At 54.9% G+C, this 21066-nt stretch overlaps 7 protein-coding genes across 7 annotated transcripts; 3 read left to right on the top strand and 4 right to left on the bottom strand.

The window, feature by feature from the left end:
* Positions 1 to 32: 32 nt before the first annotated feature.
* CC84DRAFT_1083230 (CaaX prenyl protein-like proteinase Rce1) lies at positions 33 to 1318 on the bottom strand (the record flags this gene model as incomplete). The annotated part of the gene is made up of 4 exons (XM_018174005.1): positions 33 to 551; positions 603 to 983; positions 1051 to 1138; positions 1239 to 1318. 4 exons carry the CDS (start codon positions 1316 to 1318, stop codon positions 33 to 35), a joined length of 1068 nt encoding a protein of 355 aa, XP_018041420.1.
* Positions 1319 to 2098: 780 nt separating this feature from the next.
* On the top strand, positions 2099 to 4639 carry CC84DRAFT_517689 (uncharacterized protein). Its single transcript, XM_018186583.1, has 3 exons — positions 2099 to 3771; positions 3822 to 4237; positions 4295 to 4639. The coding sequence occupies exons 1-3, from the start codon at positions 2240 to 2242 to the stop codon at positions 4528 to 4530; spliced, it is 2184 nt and encodes a 727-aa protein (XP_018041419.1). The 5' UTR covers positions 2099 to 2239; the 3' UTR covers positions 4531 to 4639.
* A 3592-nt stretch (positions 4640 to 8231) lies between these two features.
* On the top strand, positions 8232 to 9251 carry CC84DRAFT_1083948 (eukaryotic translation initiation factor-like protein 6; the record flags this gene model as incomplete). Its single annotated transcript, XM_018174029.1, has 5 exons — positions 8232 to 8266; positions 8350 to 8421; positions 8516 to 8602; positions 8653 to 9077; positions 9130 to 9251. The coding sequence occupies 5 exons, from the start codon at positions 8232 to 8234 to the stop codon at positions 9249 to 9251; spliced, it is 741 nt and encodes a 246-aa protein (XP_018041418.1).
* A 279-nt stretch (positions 9252 to 9530) lies between these two features.
* Positions 9531 to 11503, top strand: CC84DRAFT_517608 (uncharacterized protein). Its single transcript, XM_018186582.1, has one exon. It carries the CDS (start codon positions 9809 to 9811, stop codon positions 11234 to 11236), a length of 1428 nt encoding a protein of 475 aa, XP_018041417.1. The 5' UTR covers positions 9531 to 9808; the 3' UTR covers positions 11237 to 11503.
* A 267-nt stretch (positions 11504 to 11770) lies between these two features.
* On the bottom strand, positions 11771 to 15132 carry CC84DRAFT_1214310 (uncharacterized protein; the record flags this gene model as incomplete). The annotated part of the gene is made up of 2 exons (XM_018182618.1): positions 11771 to 14985; positions 15066 to 15132. 2 exons carry the CDS (start codon positions 15130 to 15132, stop codon positions 11771 to 11773), a joined length of 3282 nt encoding a protein of 1093 aa, XP_018041416.1.
* A 1788-nt stretch (positions 15133 to 16920) lies between these two features.
* CC84DRAFT_517519 (uncharacterized protein) lies at positions 16921 to 17821 on the bottom strand. Its single transcript, XM_018186580.1, has one exon. The coding sequence runs from the start codon at positions 17614 to 17616 to the stop codon at positions 17104 to 17106; it is 513 nt and encodes a 170-aa protein (XP_018041415.1). The 5' UTR covers positions 17617 to 17821; the 3' UTR covers positions 16921 to 17103.
* A 1-nt stretch (position 17822) lies between these two features.
* Positions 17823 to 20084, bottom strand: CC84DRAFT_517520 (uncharacterized protein). The gene has a single exon (XM_018186581.1). The coding sequence runs from the start codon at positions 19634 to 19636 to the stop codon at positions 18248 to 18250; it is 1389 nt and encodes a 462-aa protein (XP_018041414.1). The 5' UTR covers positions 19637 to 20084; the 3' UTR covers positions 17823 to 18247.
* Between the last annotated feature and the right edge of the window lie 982 nt (positions 20085 to 21066).

Raw genomic sequence — 21066 nt, 5'->3', positions numbered from 1 at the left:
CTACATGTTGTAGTTAGCAACCTACTACAGGTCTATCCCTTCTTCGGAGCACCAGGCAAGGCGTGCGAGCTCTCCGTCAGCGGAAACAGCTGCCAGTAGAATCCCACAGCGCCCACAACTAGAAGCACGTAGTATGCCAGAGTCCACGCCGGCCCGTGGACATGCTCACCGCGAGCTTGCTCGTCGCTCTTACCCGGTGGCCCAATCGGCTCACCAGGCTGCACGCCCACCCTGCCGTATAAGCGCGGCAGACCCATCCAGTTGCAGAAGGTGTGGGCGAGAATGACTGAGTACACATTGCCCGTGCGTATGAAGACGAAAGCGGCAAAGAAGCCAAACAGCGATGTGTAGGTGAATTGGAAGAGCGAGCGGAGCACGGCAAGGAGCAGCGGGGTTTGCGGATGGGTCAGACGGAACTCGTAGAGGTGGTGGACGTGGGCAATGCCAAAGTAGAGTGGGGTGAGGAAGATGATCTTGTTTGCGGAGAAGCCTGCGAGGATGTGGAGCGGGATGATCAATGCGCGCCAGATGAGCTCTTCGCTGACAGGGCCCTGCGTTGGTCAGTATGCGTCTCTTTGGTGGTGTAGGAGATATTGACGCACCACGACATAATTCCTGTAACCAATCCAGCTGCTGAGCGTTTGAATCACATCTCTGCCTCTCACCCAGTCTTTGAGCTGGCCGTCTACTATTCCATATTCGAACAGAGGCCCCGCAAACAAGATGGCTACGAGCAGTATGGTTTTGGCGGAGTCGACTGGTGAAACAGGCCACACGCCGAGGAGGCGGAGAATATCCGCGGCGGCGAGATCGCCGGATCGATGCAGCACGAAGACAGTCAAGCCTGCACTAAGAATACTCGAGGAGGTGACGGCTCGGATCCTCGCGCGGATGGAAGAGGGCGCATCGCGCGTCAGCTGCGGGGATGGGCGCGTAGCAGAGGACAGGTAGAAGGGCAACACGTAGACGACGGTGAAGAGGACCTGCAACTAGTCGTCAGTCGTGTGTGACGATAGGCGGACGGGTATAGACATGGTGGGCGGGACGCACAGACAAGAGAGCCGCGGCGGTGGGAGAAACGGCGGGAGGCTTGGGAGCTGGCCACACGTCAGACATGCTCGAGCAGTTGTTGCAGAATCTGAGGTTCTAGCGGAGATGGTGGAGCGGGTGTGCATCGCGCGGGCGTCTAATCCGCGGGTGGAGCTGAAACGGGCGCGCGCCGGCCAATGGATGGCTACTCACCGCCTTTGAAGTGCTTCTCGTACATCTTCTCGAGCGCGCCGAAGCGGTCCTTCCAGGACTTGGGCGGCGGCGGCATTTTGAGGCTGGCCGACAAGGCGCGGGGGAGAGTGCTGCGGGTTCGTGGCCATGGGCTTTAAGGGAGCAGCAACCCCGCGTCTTGCTATTGTTCAGCCGGCCAACACGAGCGCAGTCGACAGCCGCCCGCCCGCCTGCAGACGCCGCAAACACGAGCGAACGCCCGCTGGACAATCGATAATCCATTCCACCGCCGATCCGCCATCCCGGCCCCGGAGCGGCAGGCCACGAGCAACGCTCCCCCTGCATTGGCTCCGCGCACGGGCCCCGTCGCGTCTCGCAGGCCGCGCCCGGCCCAGTGCGCCAGACGTCAGTGGTCCTCCCGTTTGATTGCACTCACGATCCACCATCGCGTCGAGAGGCGCTCCTCGATTCGGGCGCGACAGGGGCGCATAGCTGGGGGCGAGGGGACTCCTGGGTCAAATCACCACGCCGAACGGTGTTCAGACCGCCCTGCGCAGCCCCTCCGCAAGCCAGAAGGGAGATCCTAAGACAGCCATTGCAATACGGCGTCGCCAGGCCGAGAGAGTCGCCTCCACATCCGTGCCCTGCCTTGGTCGACGTGCGCTGGCATTATTGGAAGGCACGCACTGAAGCGAGCTGCGCACCTGCAGCAGCTACGAGGCCGCGCCCTCCCTGATCTGATTTTAGCAGGCGCTGCCCACTCCGTGGCCTTGCCCTCTGAATTTCCCAAACCTTTAATGCCATCACGGCCCTCGTTTGTCGCTCTTTTGGATTTTGGGCATGTCTGTATAGCTTCCCGTCGCTCGTTGACGCGCTCTTTCCTCTCCGTTCCTTGTTTCTCATTGTCATCATTTTTCCTACGCGTCTTAATGACTTGTCTCGCTTCGACATTTGAAAAACGCGCCGACTCTTCCCATACTGGAATTCCCCAGGCCACGCTGCTGCCAGCTGCTGAAGCATGTCGGCCTCGGCTCGCCGGCGCTCCTCTGCTTCAGACTCGCCCGTTTCGTCTCCACTTGCGCGCGCTCCCAGGTTCTCACCACCCTCTTCCAGGACCGTCTCTCCCATCCGCAAGCCTTTGCACCAACGCTCAGATTCGCAATCCAACCAGTATGCCGGGCCCACCATCCGCATAGTTGAGGAACAGGGACCAGATGTCTATTCAAAGAACCCATTTCCCAGTCAGGCCTCGCAAATATTACCGCCTCGTAAGAAGCCAGGGTACACGTTCGAGCGCAAGGGGTCTCGTGTTTCAGAGACGGTCGCAAAGTTCGAAGCAAGCCAGCAGGCACGCCCGACCCTGGTCCCCAAGCCATTGGACTCCAAGAAAGCCAGACACTCGACGTCCACTAACACGTCAGACGCCGACACGACCGTGGTCTCTTCATTTTCGCCGTTGTCCAGTCGCTTCTCCCAGGGCAGCACAGCCCGGTCGTCGCCCACGTCTGACTCCCTGTTCAGGAACGAAAAGGATTTCGAGGTACTTCAGGAAGTTCCCTCCTCTCCGCTCAGGTCTACCATCCGGGCTGTCTCTCCTTCTCCCTCGCCTCCGTCCAGCGCCGAAGCGCCGTCCGACAACCACGCATTAACACCACGCGCATCTGCAGCATCGCTTGCTTCGACCAACAGCGAAGAATCATTGGTTCACCACAACGCAAATCGCAATAGAGTTTCATCCATTGTCAGTGTCAGCACTCTGCCAGGAAATCGTCACAAACACACTCCCTCGTCTGGATCCAACCATCAGAAGCAGGCTTCAACTAGCGCTACTACAGCAGCACAGCGGCCCATTTCAAAGGCCTCTGCACACTCTTTCACTTATACAGACTATTCTTACGACAGCGAACGTCCGCGTTCCGCATCACAACCTGCGTCGACTATTCATGAAGCGCAAACAGCAACCGTCGCTTCCGGAGTACGAGTCAACTACCCAACTGTGCGCGCGGCTTCAGCCAGCAGCTTATGGGCTTCGTCGCAAGAACAACTTCCGACCATCACGTCACGAATGAACCATCCTCGCACACAGGTACACCAGTGGAGCTCACAGCTTTCGACAATCGCATCCGAATCTGAGCGCGGTTCTCGTTCAATCGAGCGAGCTTCACGGTCCCTCAGCGCGCGGTCACAATCGGTCTCTCAAGATGATTATCCGTCAACGGGCAGATCGGTCGTACCGCGGAGGAGGCAGACAGTTTCCAGCGTCTCTTCTTCGGACAACGTTTCGAATTCGAACTTCACAGAATCATCGGTTGCCGTACCGTTGCCGCTGTTCTCCCCCATCACCGGACCTTCAGACCACCGTCCCGGCTCCGAGTCCGATTTTGAAGAGCGCAATGACACCATCTCGCCTCTACAATCACCGCCGCTCAGGATGAAGACATCCTTCATACGGAGATATAGCGATTCGCGGTCGCCTTCCTCCTCCAGACCAAGCTCGTCGCAGTCTGATCTGGCGACGTACATCGCGAGCACGATCCCAGCGTGGGCCAGGTATGAAACCGTCACGGCATGCCCTTGTGCCAATGCTAACCGAAACACAGAGTATACTACCGAAAAGGCGAACGCACGTCGTTGGGCGCACCAGATTCGATCTCGGAATCAGCTCCCAGTTCACGGCTACAGACATCGCACAGCGGAAGGACCAATACCCCGTCTGATGGAAACCTTCCGTTCAGCATATACAACCCCCGCAGGCGACCACACCAGCGAGCGTCGGGCGCAGACAGTGTGTCTATGATGTCCGAAGGCCCTATCGAGCAGGATGTCTACGCGGTCGGCGGCCCCCGACGGCATGTCCTTGAACAGTTCACCCCTCGTCTACGACCCGACCATCGCAGCCAGGCCCAGCTAAGCGCGTGGAAAGCCCCATCCTTCGACGAGAACTTCGGTGCGGCGCTGTTTAGCCGTCAGAACAGGCAAATCGTGTTCTTCTGTCTGGGATTCATTTTCCCGTTTGGTAAGCTCGTCCCTAAACATGGTTCGCATGGACGCGTTGTGCTAATACATGGAACAGCCTGGATGATAGCATCGCTCCTACCTCTGCCGCCCGACCCCAAAACCATTCAAGAAACCACAGCGAGCGAGCTAGATTTCGAGCAGCGCTTCGGTGATCAATTCGGCCCTGTTGTCGATAAATCCTTCCAAAAGGCCAATTGGTGGCGCAACCTCAACCGAATCATGTCCGGAGTCGGCACGCTCCTAATCGGCGCGATAATAGCACTCGCCATACTCGCATCCAGGATGTCCTAAACCCTAATACCACGGCCTTTCAACGCCACCTCCGCCGACCTCTCACCCTCTCACCAGCTTGCTTTACGCGCGCTCCAACGTCTACACGACACTTTCACATAATGCCTATTCACGACTACATCTACGCCACTTACGTTTGTTTTAATCACGTTTTCCTACCATGCTACATGTCACGACATGACGCTATCTCAGTTGTCTCAAGTCTACTGCGTAGCTCATGTACATATCCCCACCACCACACCCTTTCCGTTCGTATATAGACCCCCTCCAGTGGCTTCTGCGTTCTAGCGACTTGATTGTTTGTTCCGGAGTGCATTGCATACCCAGCGGGTTTCGTTATTGTTGTTTTCTTGATTGTCTGCTTTCTAGAAGAGAGTTTGCACTGCACTATTACCCTATCGTTTTGTACAAGAGCTGGTTTTTGGAATGTTTGGAACTCGATTGGAGAGATGAGGGAAGAGGTGATCTAATGTCTGAATTGAATCGATACACCGATGTTGGACCGATCTGAAGGTGGTGGACTTGACCATTACGAATCTTGTAACTGTAGGGATGGCGCGTTGCGCGCGCGTGCTTGGGCGGACGCGATGGCGACGACTCGGGCTGCACAGCACAACATAGCATAGCACAGTGCGAATGAAATTTGTGCTGAAGATGAATGATTGCTTGCCTTGCCCTATACTAGCTGGGTGATATCGCCGTGAAGCGCCTCGGCTGCTGCGACGTGCACGGCGCGCGCCGCGCAGCCATGTTCCAAGTCACAATCTTGACCGTCTGTGACGGCGTCAGGTGCGACTCAGGCCAAGCAAGCCTCGCCGGCCCGTGCGTAAGGCTGCGACGCTCACAGGGGAATCCTGGGTATCAGATCGCGACCGCGAGTCGCACTCGGGCCCGTTGGCTGTCGGTGCCGTGCGAGTCAGTGGGCGCGATCGGATGGCATGGGCAGTTGAACGACATTTGGCAGTCGGGACTTGATGAAGTCGCCGTGCGGGTGGCCTGGCGGTCGTGACGTCGAAGGTGGGAGAAAGTCTGGTAGCGAGGGTGGAGGGCTGGGTGGGGTGGGATGGGATGGGCGAATTGGTCGGGGGGAGGTCGGCGGCGAGAAGGTGTGGGACACTGGGGAGGCATGGCTAAGTGGACGTGAAGGTGAAGGTGATCACTGGCGGTATAGCCCGAGGGTGAGAGGAGATGGGCGGGGTTGTGGTCGTACAGCCACATCTAGGACTGCGTATAGGAGATCTATCAGTGAAGATTCGGGTTGTGTTGGATCAGGTATCTCGGTGAATGTGTAACAGCCCACATTGAGCATGTTGTTCTGTTCGAACCACCAAGTATTGCTGATGTGTTCGGAGTGTAGAGAGAGACCCTTTGGTGGGTGCATTTGCATGTTTACGTAGGATGTTTTGTGGCGTGGTGCGATGCTGCTGGGTCACTGAGCAGTGTGTGATCCAAGGAAAGCGTAGGCTGCGGGATCTGCCTCGGGGATACGTAGATCTGGATCTACAGCCTCTCGAAAATAGGTTGAGTGTGCTGCGTTGTTTAGCCCGAGAGAGCAGTGCGTGACCTTGACAAGCTACAGGTAGGGGGTTCTGCTGCTGGTATGAGCAGATGCAGATCTGTGGCACCTTGATAAGAGTATGAGCGTGTTGTATTTCCTTTACCCGGAAACTGCGGGATCCGTACCTTGAGTGAAGCCATGAGTAGACGATGTGCATACTGGACGTACCGGTACTATTCGAAAACAAAGTTGAATGCTTGCTATGAATTTGGAGTATCCTGCAGAACGTAAGATGGCTATGGAGCAGCTGGCTATGGAGCAGCTGGCTATGGAGCAGAGCGTTGAAAATGTATGTACGACCCAGGAGAGTTTGGTAGCAGGTGCCCATCAACATTCACCCGCGGCACTAGCATGGTTTCCGTACGTATATCAAGATGTTAGTCTCTTACATCACGCTTCGCATGATCCCCCGTGTCGACAGCTCAACTCCAATCAATTTGATTCCACGGCCGGTGCTTCAGCGGCTCACTCACGTTCACAGTGGCTGACAGTAAAGATTGGACTTTTGTAGCAGTAAGATTTCAGGATAGATTATCGTACGATAGTTCTACGGCTGTACCATATAGTGAGTTCCTACAGGATGAGGTGTGCTCCTGAAGTCTAGTACTCCGTGTCACTTACGAACAGGATGGGAGAGGGCAGGTGCCATAGCATTCGCACGCAACACCAGCGTCATCTCCCCATTCATAGAGAGACTTCGATCTCTTCGCATCCCACTGGTGTCGACATCTTAATTCCAGTTAGCCTCGAGCACGCCGAAGAGTTTCAAGCATCCAACCCGAAGTTTGGTTTTTACTTCGCCATCTACGGTTGTTGGAATCTTGGTAACACCTTGTAGTCGATCACGACTATGGTACAACATCCGTTATGGTAAATTGGATGATTTTGAAATATTTGAAATATCTCTGTTTTGGCATGCTTCTGAGTTCACGTACTGGATTGTGCCGCGACTTGCGAAGAAAGAACCCAAATCAAACATAATGGATAACATCTGCGACTTCCTCCTAGAGAAGTGAGAGAGGGCGAAAGCTAATGCCGACTTCGACTAGAATTGGGAGTTGCTGGAGGAGAGCTGGGAGCTGGGGCCGAAGGCTGACGCTCGCTTACTTCTGGAAATTGTTGAGAGGTAGATGCGACGATTTGACATCTCTACAACTAAATCGCTGACGTGGAGGCAGATTTTGGCCTCTACCAAGGCTCGAGATGCACATGGGATGATGCAAAAAGTTGGAGTTCAGGAGCACATTTACTGTTGTACCTCGTTCTATAATACGGCGGCCGAACTATGGCCTATTAGAGTATCCCGAGCTCTCATGCATGTAGCTACAGCACGTTCAGTTCTTATCGTCGGCCACTGCGATGGTGTCTCTTATGTGTCTTGTTTGGGCGAGTGGCCTGTTGCTCAAAACGTTTGGCGTAAGCCAGCTTGTGGTTAGAAGTGGATCAATTGTTCCTACAACAGATACAACGATCATGCGTACGGAGGACGGGTTGGGCAAAGGATGTACTAATTATAGCCGCGAGGTAGATATTCAAACACAGTTTTGCTTCACAAGGCCTATTTCTGATGTTGACAAATGTTCTATGCCTTTGTCGTGACGCTGTATAATTCGTGAAATACCCTGTCTCTTGATGTCAATACTATATTTTCCAGGCAGTCCTTTGGCGCATAAAATCAGCAATATCTCTTTACGTATGCCTTCACAGTCAACATTGCAGTTTACATTGCTTCGTTGGGAGATTGGCTGGACTGCATTACCCCAAGAAAAGTGATGCAGTACATACTTCGGGCCACCTCTGGGGCAACGAACGAAGCGCCAATCCATCGTGAATCGGTAAGATCAATTTGTATCACGACTGCGGCAGGGCGGTCAGGATTGGAGTCATCGCAGAACAGAGTCACCGTATTTTTAGTGGCACAGACAACGCTCAGAATGAATCATAGGCGCTAAGCCGGTTGCGGGCATGAGGGGCGTTTGCGCGCCCCTCCCGAAGTCATTTGAAAAGCAAGCCTTCACACGACATTTTGCGCACATCGAGCTCTACAGCTTCCACCGCGACAACACCTCCGCTTCTCTTACATTACTACCTCTACGATCCCTCTAGCACCGAACTACAACTACCAAACAGGAAATTGAGCAATATGGCGGTCCGCGCTCAGTTTGAGAATTCCAACGAGTTGGTTGCCCCGCTGCATATGGCGCACCGCGACGACATGGGCGCAGATGGCACGCAGAGCTTATGCTAACGGTTTTGTGCAGGGTTGGCGTGTTTTCCACACTTACAAATGCGTATGCGATTGTGGCTGTCGGAGCTTCAGAGAACTTCTACAGGTGCGTCGAAGCGCCTGCAGCGGCCAGACTATGTGCATAGTTGGTCGCGAGGGAAGAGTCAAGGCGGCGGGCAAATACTAAACGCGCACGACAGTGTCTTCGAAGCCGAACTCCAAGACGTCATACCCATCTGTCATGCTACCATTGCAGGCACAAGGATAGTCGGTCGTTTGACCGCAGGGTGCGCTCTCCCACCAAGTCCTTCACGCGCATTAACTAACCTTCTTTCAGCAACAAGAAGGGTCTCCTCGTTCCCACCACTACCACCGACCAAGAACTTCAGCATCTCCGTAATTCGATCCCCGACAGTGTCAAGATCCAAAGAATAGAAGAGCGACTCTCCGCGCTTGGAAACGTCATTTGCTGCAACGACCACGTCGCACTCGTACACCCAGATATCGAGCGTGAGACCGAGGAGATAATAGCGGATGTGTTGGGTGTGGAGGTGTTTAGGCAGACGATCGCGGACAACGTGTTGACGGGCAGCTACATGGCGCTGAGCAACCAGGGTGGCATTGTGCACCCAAAGACGAGCATTCAGGACCAGGATGAGCTGAGCAGCTTGCTGCAGGTGCCGCTTGTGGCAGGCAGTGTGAACCGTGGTAGCGCAGTCGTTGGCGCCGGTATGGTGGTCAACGACTGGATGGCAGTGACTGGTGAGTTTGTTCTGGGAAATATGTTTAGAATGGGATGCTAATGCGGATCAAGGACTTGACACCACGGCTACGGAGCTCTCAGTTGTCGAATCCGTCTTCAGGCTGGGCGAGGGCAACGGCCCTAGCGCGATCAACACCACACACAAGGATGCGATGGTGGAGTCTTTCTACTGAGCCATTTCTTGGGATGCTAGAGACCCCGGCTGGTCTGTGCAAGGTCCACACTCTGCTTTGGGGGGGTTTGCGGTACGTAGTGAGGCACGGCACTTGGCGTTCGGAGAAAGAGAGGGATACGATTGAGGCTTGTTATGCCTCCACGCCCTCATGGTCTATAAAATGCAATGATACCACGCTGCCATTGAAGACTGGATAATATGACTGAGCTCAGCTCGTGCGCAAATGTGTGAACCGCTATTAAGTGCTCAAGATCCACGCTTACGCAGGTAGCTCGTACACATGTGCGCCCCCGCCATGCATGTGTGTCGTAGGGCTGAAGGCGGTGGAAGCGATCGCCGAAGCTTGGCGTTGACGCCTGACGCCAAACTTCCTCAATCACGTTGCGCCTGCACAACTGACACTCTCAACGTCGATAGTCACGACTCCTCCTCTGAATTCGCCCCTTTCGTAACAGAACTCTCCTTCATGGATCTACTACTCCCGTAGAACTCCACACGCTGCGCCTGTAACAGGCATACGACGCCACGATCACGACTCCCCGCCGCACTCCCACCATGTCTCAACCACAGTCGAAAGCGCTCACCAAGCGCGATGTGTCGACCGCTCTCATGCCACCGCCTCCCGCACCAAAACGAATAAAGCGACCTTCTATCGTTCTCGACGAAGACACTTACACGTCCGCCATCTCCCACATCATCCGCCGCGACTACTTTCCTGGTCTGGCGGAAACAGATGCACAGCGCGACTACCTGAGCGCATTGGATAGCAAGGACAAAGGATGGATCAGAGAAGCAGGCAAGAAGCTGACCGAGGTCATGACGCCTGTTCCCAGCAGAAGGGCGAGGGCAACCAGGTTCGAGAGCAAAGGTGCGGACGGCGGGCGGACACCAAGCGTATGGGGCGCAGACACCCCGCGGACGCAAGCTGGCGAAGAAGAAAAAGATGACGGCGAAGAAGGCTTGGGAAAGTTGGACCATGTAGACCTGGACATGGGCCTCGGAGCCTTCCAGGCAAAGTACACCTCTGAAGACCAAGAAAGCTTCAACCAGATCCTCGACCGCGCAAACAGAAAGCGCTTCGAAAAAAAAGCCTGGCTTCACGACGGCAACAAGTACGCCTCCAAGCAGCGCCTCGCCCAGCAAAGAGTCTTGGAAGCCTGCACCCCCTCAACAGCTACAGACCTCGTCGTCCGCCCCTCCCAGGACCTCGACGTCGACCGCCCTGCCGCCCCAAACACCCACAAACACACCGCCTTCAACACCCTCATGTTCCGCCCAGACAGCGTAGAAGCCTGGGCCCCGACCCGCGCTCAGCACGCCGAAGACGCCTCCCTCGCACCACCGAAGCGAGTCCTCCACCATAACACCCGCCTCCCTGTCCACGACGCAGCGCCCGCGCGCCCACCCAGCCCCACGCTGTCCGCCGTCCGCGACGCCATTGCCGGCCGACCGCGTCTGTCAGCCAGCGAGGGCGGATACACTGGCAATGAGACGCCGCGCGTGAACGGGTACGCGTTCGTAGATGCGCACCCGCCGTCCGACGACGACGAGGACGACGCACCGACGGATCTGCTCGAGCGGTTCGGGGCAACAGGCAGCACTGCTACGCCATTCACTATGCACGACGCTGCGCCCCGGGAGCAAATGCACCACAGGATGGTCGACAAGATAGCCTCCTCGCGGCGGCCTGAGTCTGCTTCCGCTTTCGCAGCGAGCACGAGTACGAGCAGCTTGGGACATGGTCTGGGCATCTTCAAGGGCGAGGCGAAGACGCCGCGGTTCGTATCGGCCCCTACGCCGGCGATGAGGGCCGCGATGACGCCTGGGGCGCGGAACGCGGGGGCTTTGACGCCCGCGGCGCAGAGGCTGTTTGATAGGATGGGGAGTACGCCGAGGGTAGGGTCGAGAGGTGGGTTTGAGGGCGGGGGCGGGGGTGGCAGGCAGTGGGCTACGCCGACGCCGAAGGTGAAAAGGCGGGTGTGAGGGCAGGTGGAGGGATGGTGGCTCGATTGTTCTTCCTTTGAATTGATACCCCGTAGATTCACGACTTGAAATGAATGAAGAGGCGCTTCCAAGGAATTGAGTTGCCTTGGCCTTCTTGAGCACGTCCACTCCGTTCTCGCCAGCACGGCATCACACCTCAGACGACTGACACATGCATGCAATCCTTGAACAATAACATTATACAATCGCCCTACAAGGCTACACCGCACTATCAGGAGACCAATGCCAGAGCTCCCCTTCGATTGTGGTATTTACCTCCGCCAGACCACACCAAAAAACACCGACAGAACAAATGACAAGCAAGAAAGCAGGCGCGCGCTGTAACTATCCTAGCCAAAGCCACTATGCAAACGCCATGCTGGAAAGTCGGATTAACGAGGACAAGGAAAAGGAGAGGCAGACAAACGTCTGCCCACGTATACGGAGGATGTGCCGTGCAGGCATGCAGGCAATCCACAGACACAAGCCCAGCCAATTCAATCTACACTACACTCCGTCAAAGATACGAGCAAACTACCCGCCCCGTCGCCGCGACGAATCCGGTCCCGTATACGGCCGGAACTGCGACCCAGGCGCGTGGTACGACCTATACGGCCTCCGTGGCTGTCTCACAGGGCCGGACCCAGGCTCAGCCGCCCGCTCGGCTGGCTGATCTCTCGGGGCATTCGCGTCGTACGGTGTATTCAGTTGCTGCTGCTGGTGCGGAGCCGCGTGGTGCTGTGGCGGAGAGTACGCGGACTGCTGCGCCGCTTGGCCTATGAATGTCATGCTGGGCGGCTGCGTGTGTGGAGGCGGCGGTGCCATGTTTGCGGGAAGGATGGGCTGGCCGCCATATTGGTGGATCTTCAGTGGCGGATACGGGGTAGAGGCGTTGGTCGATGTGGTTGGAGGAGGCGGTGCTTGGAAACTGCCTGGCGGTGGGACGTAGCCTCCTTGGTGGGACGGGCCATTGTGGCCGTTGTAGCTGGGTGTATATTGTGTTTGGGGCGGTGGCGCTGGAGGTGGTGCTTGGGATGCTTGTGGGTAGCCTGATTGAGGGTTGTGATTTTGATATGGCCTTGGTGGCACGGGATCATAGTGCGCGAAGCGAAAGTTCATAGGAGGGTTTGACTGCCTATCGGAAGATTTCGAAGGGAGAGTTTGGCTGATGGAGGGAAGCTGAGTCGGAGCCGGCGCGGGGGCACTGGGTGCCGAGAAGGGACTCTGGTGCGGAGGTACTGGTTTGCTTTGTGGACTAGCTGAAAAAGGCTGTGTTGGAGGTTGCTGGGCTTGGGAGCCGCTCAACCGCCTATCACGCTCCCAATGTGATGATCCTGGATCTTGAGAGCTTTGTCGCGGGAGATATGCGGGTGCTGCACTAGGCGACTGTTGGTACGATAGGGGCGCTGTCGATGGTGACGCATTGTATGCGCTCGAAGCCCTGCGTGTCTCCTTTGATTGGTCTGCTTTCTCAGCTGTACCCGAGGGACTGAACGGCCTTGAGAGTAGAGGTGGAGCTGTCATCTGGGCCCGCTCTCGGGGAGCGAATATTGAGCTCTCTGGACGGTGACTCGCAACATGCTTCTCATTAGGCTTACTCTTGGAGCTGAGCATGTCGCGGAGCATATGCAGAGGATCTCGTCTACGTAGCTCTTCGAGGCTCATCTGTCGTATGGAGCCGGACCTTTTTGAGGGCAGGTCAGGGTACCCTCGCATCGATGCAGGGGAAGAATATGCCTCTCGTGAAGGCATCGTTTCTCTTGGGGCTGTCGGGGTTGATCGCTCTTGTTGTACATCGTGTTGGTGCATAATCGAAGACAGTCCGAACAATCCACTTCGTGAGGGCGTAGGACCTTGACTTGCGCTTATGCGGTGCAAGGTCACATCAGCAGGTGTCTGTTCTACTGAGGCTGCTGGTGGAAAACGCGAGGTTGCAGGCGGGATGTCTGAATCATTATTGAGCATGTCCATAATGCGATGGGTTGATCGAGCTGGCGGCTGTTTTGCTGGCGCAATTTGGTCTTTTACAGGCTGGATGGCATATTGTATGGCGTCCGTGACCCCGGCAGGTTTCCGCTGTGCTACAACATCCGCCTTCTTGGACACAGGGTTCAAGACTGCAGCAAACGGCCCAGCAGGCTGCTTCACTGGCAACATTGCTTGGGCTGCCCCAATTGAAGCTGCTTGTTGACTGACCGTAGCGACCGGAGCCTCGCGGTCGGGTTGTTGCGCTTTCTCTTCGATAGTGCTGCGGGATGCATCTGCTGATAGCGACGCAAGCATGAACAAAGCATCGGCCTGTTCGTTGGGAATGACCGCAGGTGCCGGGGGCGCAACTGGTGTGTTCTCAATATCATTGGCTGCATCAATTAGATCTTTGATCTTTTGATGAGCAATGGCTTCAGCTCTATCTGGACCAGTGAAAGTTGCAAAGCCAACAGGAGTAGGAGCTTCGAGTATGGAATCGTCTGCATCCTCATCCTCAAGAATGAAATCTCTCAGTGAGCCACCAAATTGCGCGCGACGAAGTTCTTCGTCAAGAAGGTGTTCGGACTCAACATAAGCTCTGCTACGGGAAGCAAACTTCGACCCAACACGATCATCTCTATGCAATGGCGGGAAAGCGAAACGAGCAGGTGGAAGAACATTGTCTTCGTCCTCGGTGCCTGCTCCATCTTGGCTCTTTCTAGACTCTCTTTGCAGTTGTTTCGCTCGATGAAAACATTGTAGAAGCAGATCTTCTTGGAGGTCGTAGAATCGTTGGATGTACTTCTCTTTCGCAATATGCCTTTCGGCTTCGACCACGCGTTCGAGCTGTGCAAGCTTCTCTCTCCGCAGCGCATGAACCGAATCGAGCCGGCTTTGCTTGTACTGGTCGAGAGAGGCCATAAGAGGCTCATATTCAGGACATTGCTTGTGGAATTGAGGGTCGTCATCCAGTGACGTGGTTGTGCGGTTTGAAAGCTCATCTAGGATGTTCTTCTGGATCTTAGCAAGGCTGCGGTAGCTCATCTTTAGATTGAGTTGACGTCGCAGGTCTACTTCGACGTTGATGTCGGGATGAGGTGCACGTCGACGTCCAGGCAGTCGCCTTCCCATCTTAACAGGTGCATCGCCATTTGTGGGCAGGACATGATGCAGATTCTGGCTGTTCTCGACTTCTGGAATCTGCTCGGGTGAATTCGGCGCAGTAGATGCATCTGTCAATTCAGGTAGTTGGTCTGTCTCCGCGGGCGTCTGAGTGGTAGTTCTTCGTTTCTTCCTGCGCGGTTGCTGTTCGGAAGTGTCGCTCTGGGTCCGGGTAAGAACACCATTTGCGCGTGATTTGCCTGACTCGAAGGACGCATCCGATGCGCGCCTCTTCTTGGGCGAAACTTTAGAGCCATCAGTCGCATCGCGCGCAGTTGACATGGAAGAATCGGGCGCATTAGCGTTAATTGCATTCAGCGCGCCATCGACTTGATCTGCAAAGGAGTCTGTAACTGAATCGGTTGAAAGTCGGTTGCGCTTGGTTGGACGCTCATCCTCGATCTCCGAGTGGCCATCTTCGGAACGCGACAAGTCGTTAAGTGAGCTCCGTCGACTGCTGGAGCTAGCGATTGATGGAGCACCAGAGCTATCTTGGTTTGAAGCCGTTTTGACAGCTCGTCGGGTTTTCATATGGAGAGGTTCTGAAGGATGAAGACGCGACATCTTCTGTCCAGGGAAACCTGCACTATTTCTTCGCTTAGGGGAACTAGCCGTATTGGCTGCGCCAAGGATTTGCATGTTAGCATTAATGCGCTGGAGGCGAGCTGTGAGGGACGGAGATGTCGAGGGGACGGCCTACCTGGAAGTGTCTTCAGCGATACGGTGGTCGATGTCTTTGTTGATTTGTTCTTGCGCTTCGGCGGCATCTTGGTGAGACTCGCTCTGGAACCACCTTGGCAGTCTGTTAGCCTGTGAGGAGAATGCTGCTAGCATCGCAGCTGCAGATAGTACAGTGGAATTGGCAAAGGATGGAGAGACTCACGAATAAAATGACTCGTATTTTCTAGTCAAAGAGTGCACTGTTGGTAGTGATGGCGCACCGATGAATCTGCAACCTTTTATGGTCAGCCTTTTCTTCAAATGCTCGGATCAGGCAAGCTGCGAAGCGCTCGAAACTTGCGACTCGAAGTCATTGATCACCGTATACTTGTAACGCTCGCCGCTGAAAAGTCATCTGAAAAGTCATGCGTGGACCGATAGCGTTCTCTCAAGCTGAGAAGTTGGGGGCTGGGTGTGAAAAGCTCATACCTGGTGTCCGCTGCCTCCGTGGCACAACGACGGAAGGGATAGTGTATGCAGAAAGACTGACGCAAGGCTAGACAACCATACTCAAGACAGCGGCGATTCAACTGCGGGGACTTCGCAATCGTCCAGATGTCTTGCGGCTGGGGCTATACTCAACGAAGCGGGAGGAGAAAAAGAGCGCCGGAGAACAGGACCCCAGAAGAAATAGGCTAGAAGTCGCACGTGGCCGGCTTCGACAGAAGTAGCAGAGAAGAAACCGCAAACTGGCAAGCAAGCAGCAGGACTTGGAGCCTGGCCGGGGAGCGTGAGTGAGGTTGAGGCAAAGATGCTCGCGGATGGATGGTCGCAATTGCCCAGCTGGAACTTGCGCTAACCCTAAAAGAGTGCGAAGAGAGTAAACGCCACGGTACCGCTTACTATGTATAGGCGCTGTTGAATGAGCAGCCTAACGGAAAATAATACAATGGGAAGATCGTGAGTCTATTCAAACAAGTGAATGGCACATGCGATCGATTGCGGTGACGTGAATGCGTAGCAAGCCTCCCGTCTCAGAGAATGGACCAACCCCGAGCCAGTCCCAAAACGGCAACGTTAATTTTGAGCCGGCGGCGATGCGCCATCGCAGAAGGTACTCCGAGATACATCCTCGACACATCGAATTACCACAAGATCGTGTGAGCCATTGACTTGCTCTCTCGTTCGTATCGCTGGCTTGAAGTTGTAATGCTTCAAGCCATGTCTCAACAACAAACGTCATTAGCCGCGGTCACCAGGCGAGACTACGGCGTCGAGAATTTCCCTGAGTGGAGTGACCACAATCACAACCACAGCAGGTAACAAAAGCGCTTAAAGTAATCTCCTTAAGTTTTCTATCATTCACGAAAGATCTTGTAGTACTACGGCAGGTGATCTAATTCGCTGTCGCTGTTACTAATGTTTAGCTTCTCGCATGCTTTATAGTAGTTGCAACACTTGAAATCCTCGCAACTCCATACATGCTCTATCTTCACCTCCCTTTAGGCATAAACATTTGCTGCATTATGCTTCATGAGTTTATGGTTAACACAATTCATCAGATACGTAGTCAACATCGTGCTCACGCGGATGGCTTGCGTCAGACGTTGTCGGTACCACAAGTCATTTCAATGGCGGCCATCTTGGACAAGAGCGCATACGGCGGGCGGGGTTTTGAACCCTTCATAATTGCGCGTACGAGCCCCAGATAGAGGCTCCCGAAGCATTTCTATCTTTGTGACGTTGCAAGGTACAACTTGACCGGAAAATGTTTCCATGACGCCTCTAACATGCCGCTTACTGACAACCTTAACACACCCCTCTCGCATGATAGATACCGGCCGAGGCAGCATCAGGTTGGACATATAACCGCTCCCACAATCTCGCAGTATCCAAATTATTCTGAAGCACTTTACACGGGTATTCAGATGGCCGCTGGCTGAGCAGCTTACATCCGGTCTGCAAATCGACAGGAGCGCAGTCCCCATCCTTCAGGACCGACCGACCCTGGGAATTTTTCTTCACACCCAAATTACCATCCTGTCACCACCTTCATCCCATCACCTCCCCACAAAAACTCATCTTCCCAATCCCCATCTCCCCAACCCTCCCTTTCTTCTCCCATGAAAAAAAATCTTCAAATGATCCCATTGGCCGCCCTCCCCCGGCGCGTTGCGCGTATGCACGTCAGCCGATGCAGCCGAGTCAACCGGTCCCCACCCTGTGGCCTCGCGCGAAGTGCGGGCTGTTCTCCCTGTTTCAAGGCTAGCCAAGCCGCGCAGCGCCGCTAATACCGGGTGCGCGCACACGACAATGCGCATGAACGGGCGTGGGCCACGACGCTGGGGAAATATCAGGCGCATTAATGGCATTAATGGGAGCGGATATGAGGCCTGGCCGGGTAAGTTCGGCGGCGTTGCGATGGGGATGGAATTTGGGTTTGGGAGGGACATGCGATGGGAGGGGAGGGCGAGGCTCGCTGCATGGGAGAGCCTTGAATGCACGTGTCTGGATCGGGTTTGTTCGTGGAGAAGGCTGCTCCCGATATATCTCAAGGATGGAGCGATCGAGAAGTTCGCACTCTGTAACATGGTCAAGCCTGCTGCCAGTCAGAGTATCTTCGACGCATCCGTCGTCCTCCGGTACACTGTCTCCAGTCGCAGTGGAAGCAAGGTCTATACTGCGGTCGCTGAGTTATCCCCGCAAAACAGTCTGCCCATGGTATAGTAGCTGCGTTGGGAAGATGGGTGCTTTGCGATTGTACGACGATGTACAAGCGTCACAGGCTATCAATGAAAATCTCGACCATGCTTTTTGCAACTCATCGTATTGAAATGCTGCCTGCGCAATGGACTTGCGTCCCTCGTTCCTCTGTCTACACCAATCCTTTCCCCTAGGAAATCCATGCTTTACAATATAAGTTATGACAAGAAATTAAGGCTGCTGTGGTATCAATACGCAGGTCCAAAGCCGAGGCCCACCCACTATTTTCACGCAACGCCAGCCCCCAGCGCTAAAGCAACAATGCCCGTAGGCAAGAGAGAACGAGAAGGAAATCAGAGTGCAGGCTTCAAACGTAAGCGCGGCGAGACTCGCTGTGACAGTAGGAAAGAGGTCGTATCATGACGCATGAGATGCGGTAGACATCGTGCTATGTAAGGTGGCCAGACCGGGCATAGCTTTCAGTGTGGTGGCGTACAACGCCGAAGGGATGCGGTGTCTTCATCGACTTGTGTCGATGTTGAGGTTGACCTTTCGCTGGCTGCCGCTCACACTACTTCTAGGTGAAGAGTTGAGGACAAAATCTGGAATAGGAGGAGTCATTCGTCTGCTGGGAGGCGAAGGACTTCGTGAACTCGAGCGCTGCGAGAGATTGCTGTTTGTGCGCTCGTTGATGAAGCTGCGTTGATGAACAAGGGCAGGGCTTGCAGCGCGACTGGTTGGGTTGGAGCGGCTACTGTTTGAGCGCATCCGGCTGTATGGACGCGCCGGGCAAGTAATGACTTGGTTGGCGAGTGGGCTTGCGATTATGCTTGTGCCGGGTGTTGTAGCAGGAGCCGGAGTCGGGCTTTCGCTTCTGAAAAGAGGGTGGATGTGAGCTTCGCTGCCAGCAGGACTTGGTGGACGCGATGTGTCGAGTGCTAGCTTGGGTGGAGGAGGTAGTTCTTCGTCATCTTCCAGAACGAACGGACCATCTAGTGCCCGAGCAGGACTTGCTGGTCGGCTTCCGGGAATCGGTTCTAGAGCTGTGCCGCGAGATGGCATCAATACGGAGGGCAAGGCAAGCTGTGCTACAGCACCCTTGCTTTGCGCGTCAACCTCCCACGAGTCGAACGCGTCAACTTGAGTTGCACTCTTCACAGACAAGCCGTCAGAGTGAACGCTCAGGGCCTCGCGGTTGAAAGAAGGCCTGCTGACAAGTTTGCTCCGCGATGAAATAGGCCGTACGACATGTTGCAGAGAATCTCTCCAGGACCTCAACGACTGGGACGATGACCGGTTGGACCAGGTGGGCGATGGAAGAGCGCCGAGTGGAGAAGATGGCTGGGTGGCTTCCAGCATATAGAGATTCGGGGTCGCTGTCGAATAACGCATCTCAGACATTACAGAGTCGCGAGGCCCTGATACGTCCACTGACTGCGTGTGTTGTTTCGACCTACACCACAATGGTGAAGTATAGAGTGCGATCTGGCTGAGACAGGCGAGTAGCCATACGGCGATTTGACCTGATGAGCTATTACTCCAATTAGAAATGACGCTATGCTTTCCGTGTTCCAACTCTTGCAGATGTAACCGAATAGTTATCATCGACGCCATCGATATGACCAAAGCGCCAGCAGAGATCAATACACAAGATATGGCAAGAATCCTTGCGGCTTGTGGTGAGTCCTTGATGATCCCATCTCTTGTCCAAGCATACTGAGCTGAAAATACCGTCACTGCGCCAACTGCGCCGAGGTCGAAAGCGCTCGCGGTAACAGCTAGTCCGACCAACGAGGATTGAGCCGCAGATGAGGAAACTGCGTCGAGAATATTCAGGATCGTATCAGCAGCGGTAGTAGACCAAGCTACTGCGCCAAAAAGTGAAAGGTAGAATCTTCTTGAAAACATTTTGCCTGCGACGATGACCAGAACAAGCGACAGACGGCGTAGTACGTATCCCAGGGTAACTCAGTCCCTAATGTATCCTCCAACTCTTGCCCAATGCTACACAAAAACCCGGATTGAGTAGCGTAGCCGTGTAAAGATCGTCGAGGAAGGATGTGAAGTCCACGCGAGCTTCCGACCAATGGCCCAACAAGGCTTAGTGTAACGAAGCAGTGGACGCCTTCAACAGAGGTCGAAAAGTCATTGGTTCCTTCCAGAGGCGTGCCGATGAGCTGACTTTGTGGATTGGACGAAACCAGAGGCCTGAACAAGACGGTTGTACGATAGAAATATCAGGCTCCTGTTGTGCGGGTCGTAGCTTGTCTAGGCAAAAGGAACACGAGACTGAACGCGTGTGAGGCACGCGAGTTGATATTAGTATACTTAGTATACTTTCTCAGGTGCGGTTGAGAGCGACGCGGAGGCCAAATCGGGAAGGCTGACGTTCACCCAATGAAGCGGTTGCAGTAGCCCGGAGCCGGCTGATGTCGATGAAATGAACCAAACACGCAAGGGGTCCAACCACCAGAAAGATGGACAGTCAAGCGGGTGTAGAAACGAATGTGAGGAACCTAAGCTGGGAGGTTAAAACGAAAGGAGGGCTGGAAACGATGGACAGCGCAGGGAAGCGGAGGGCATGTGGGAACTCTGACATAGATAATAAATTTAGAAAGGAGCAGGCGGGTCATTGTTTTGTGGGCGGCGGGCTGCAGCACGCGTTGAACGTAGTGGAGCGCGCCGGGATACGAAGGGGAGATCCCTGATGCGTTGCAGGCATCTCTTACACTGAGATCACGAAGCGGCTGGTCTGCACCACAGACTGCGCATCCTGGGGTAACTCACGCGCTACTGGTGGCCCATGGTACGAGGCCTGAGATGCATGGGAACATTGGCGGTGTACGATGGCATCAGAGGGCTGCGAGCTGGACAATTGCTGGACGCCGATACAGCACGCAAGTTGAAGAAGGCCCATGCAACGAAAACGGCTCGCGTGGAGGTTCAGCCCACCAAAGTCGCGGAGACCAATTGCGATCATGGGCTTTGCCGTGCCGGCTGTCGCAGGATTCGGCCCTACAAGCTGGGGCTAGACTGGGAACGCTTCACGAAGCCGAGATGTCATGGTTGGCTTCCTCATTTCCCACGCGTTGTTTGTTTAGTGTTGCTTTTCCAAGGCCGCAAACATGGCAGAGCAAGGCCTGAGGCCACGAGAGCTCGGCCGTTGGTGACAGGCGCTGGCAATGACGAGGTTGCCTCGTGAAGACGCAACGGAGGTATCACCGGATCGATAGCGCCTTCTGCGGTGTTCCATCGCACAGCATGCAACGACCAGTCCACAGCACTATAGGCGAATCAGTACAAAATGCGTTCGTGAAGCACCAGGCCGACCGCATGGT

The sequence above is a fragment of the Paraphaeosphaeria sporulosa genome (genome assembly GCF_001642045.1).
Source record: "Paraphaeosphaeria sporulosa strain AP3s5-JAC2a unplaced genomic scaffold CC84scaffold_2, whole genome shotgun sequence".
NCBI lineage: Eukaryota > Fungi > Ascomycota > Dothideomycetes > Pleosporales > Didymosphaeriaceae > Paraphaeosphaeria > Paraphaeosphaeria sporulosa.
Note: the sequence above shows the minus strand (reverse complement) of the source record. Positions and strands in the feature narration are given on the sequence as shown.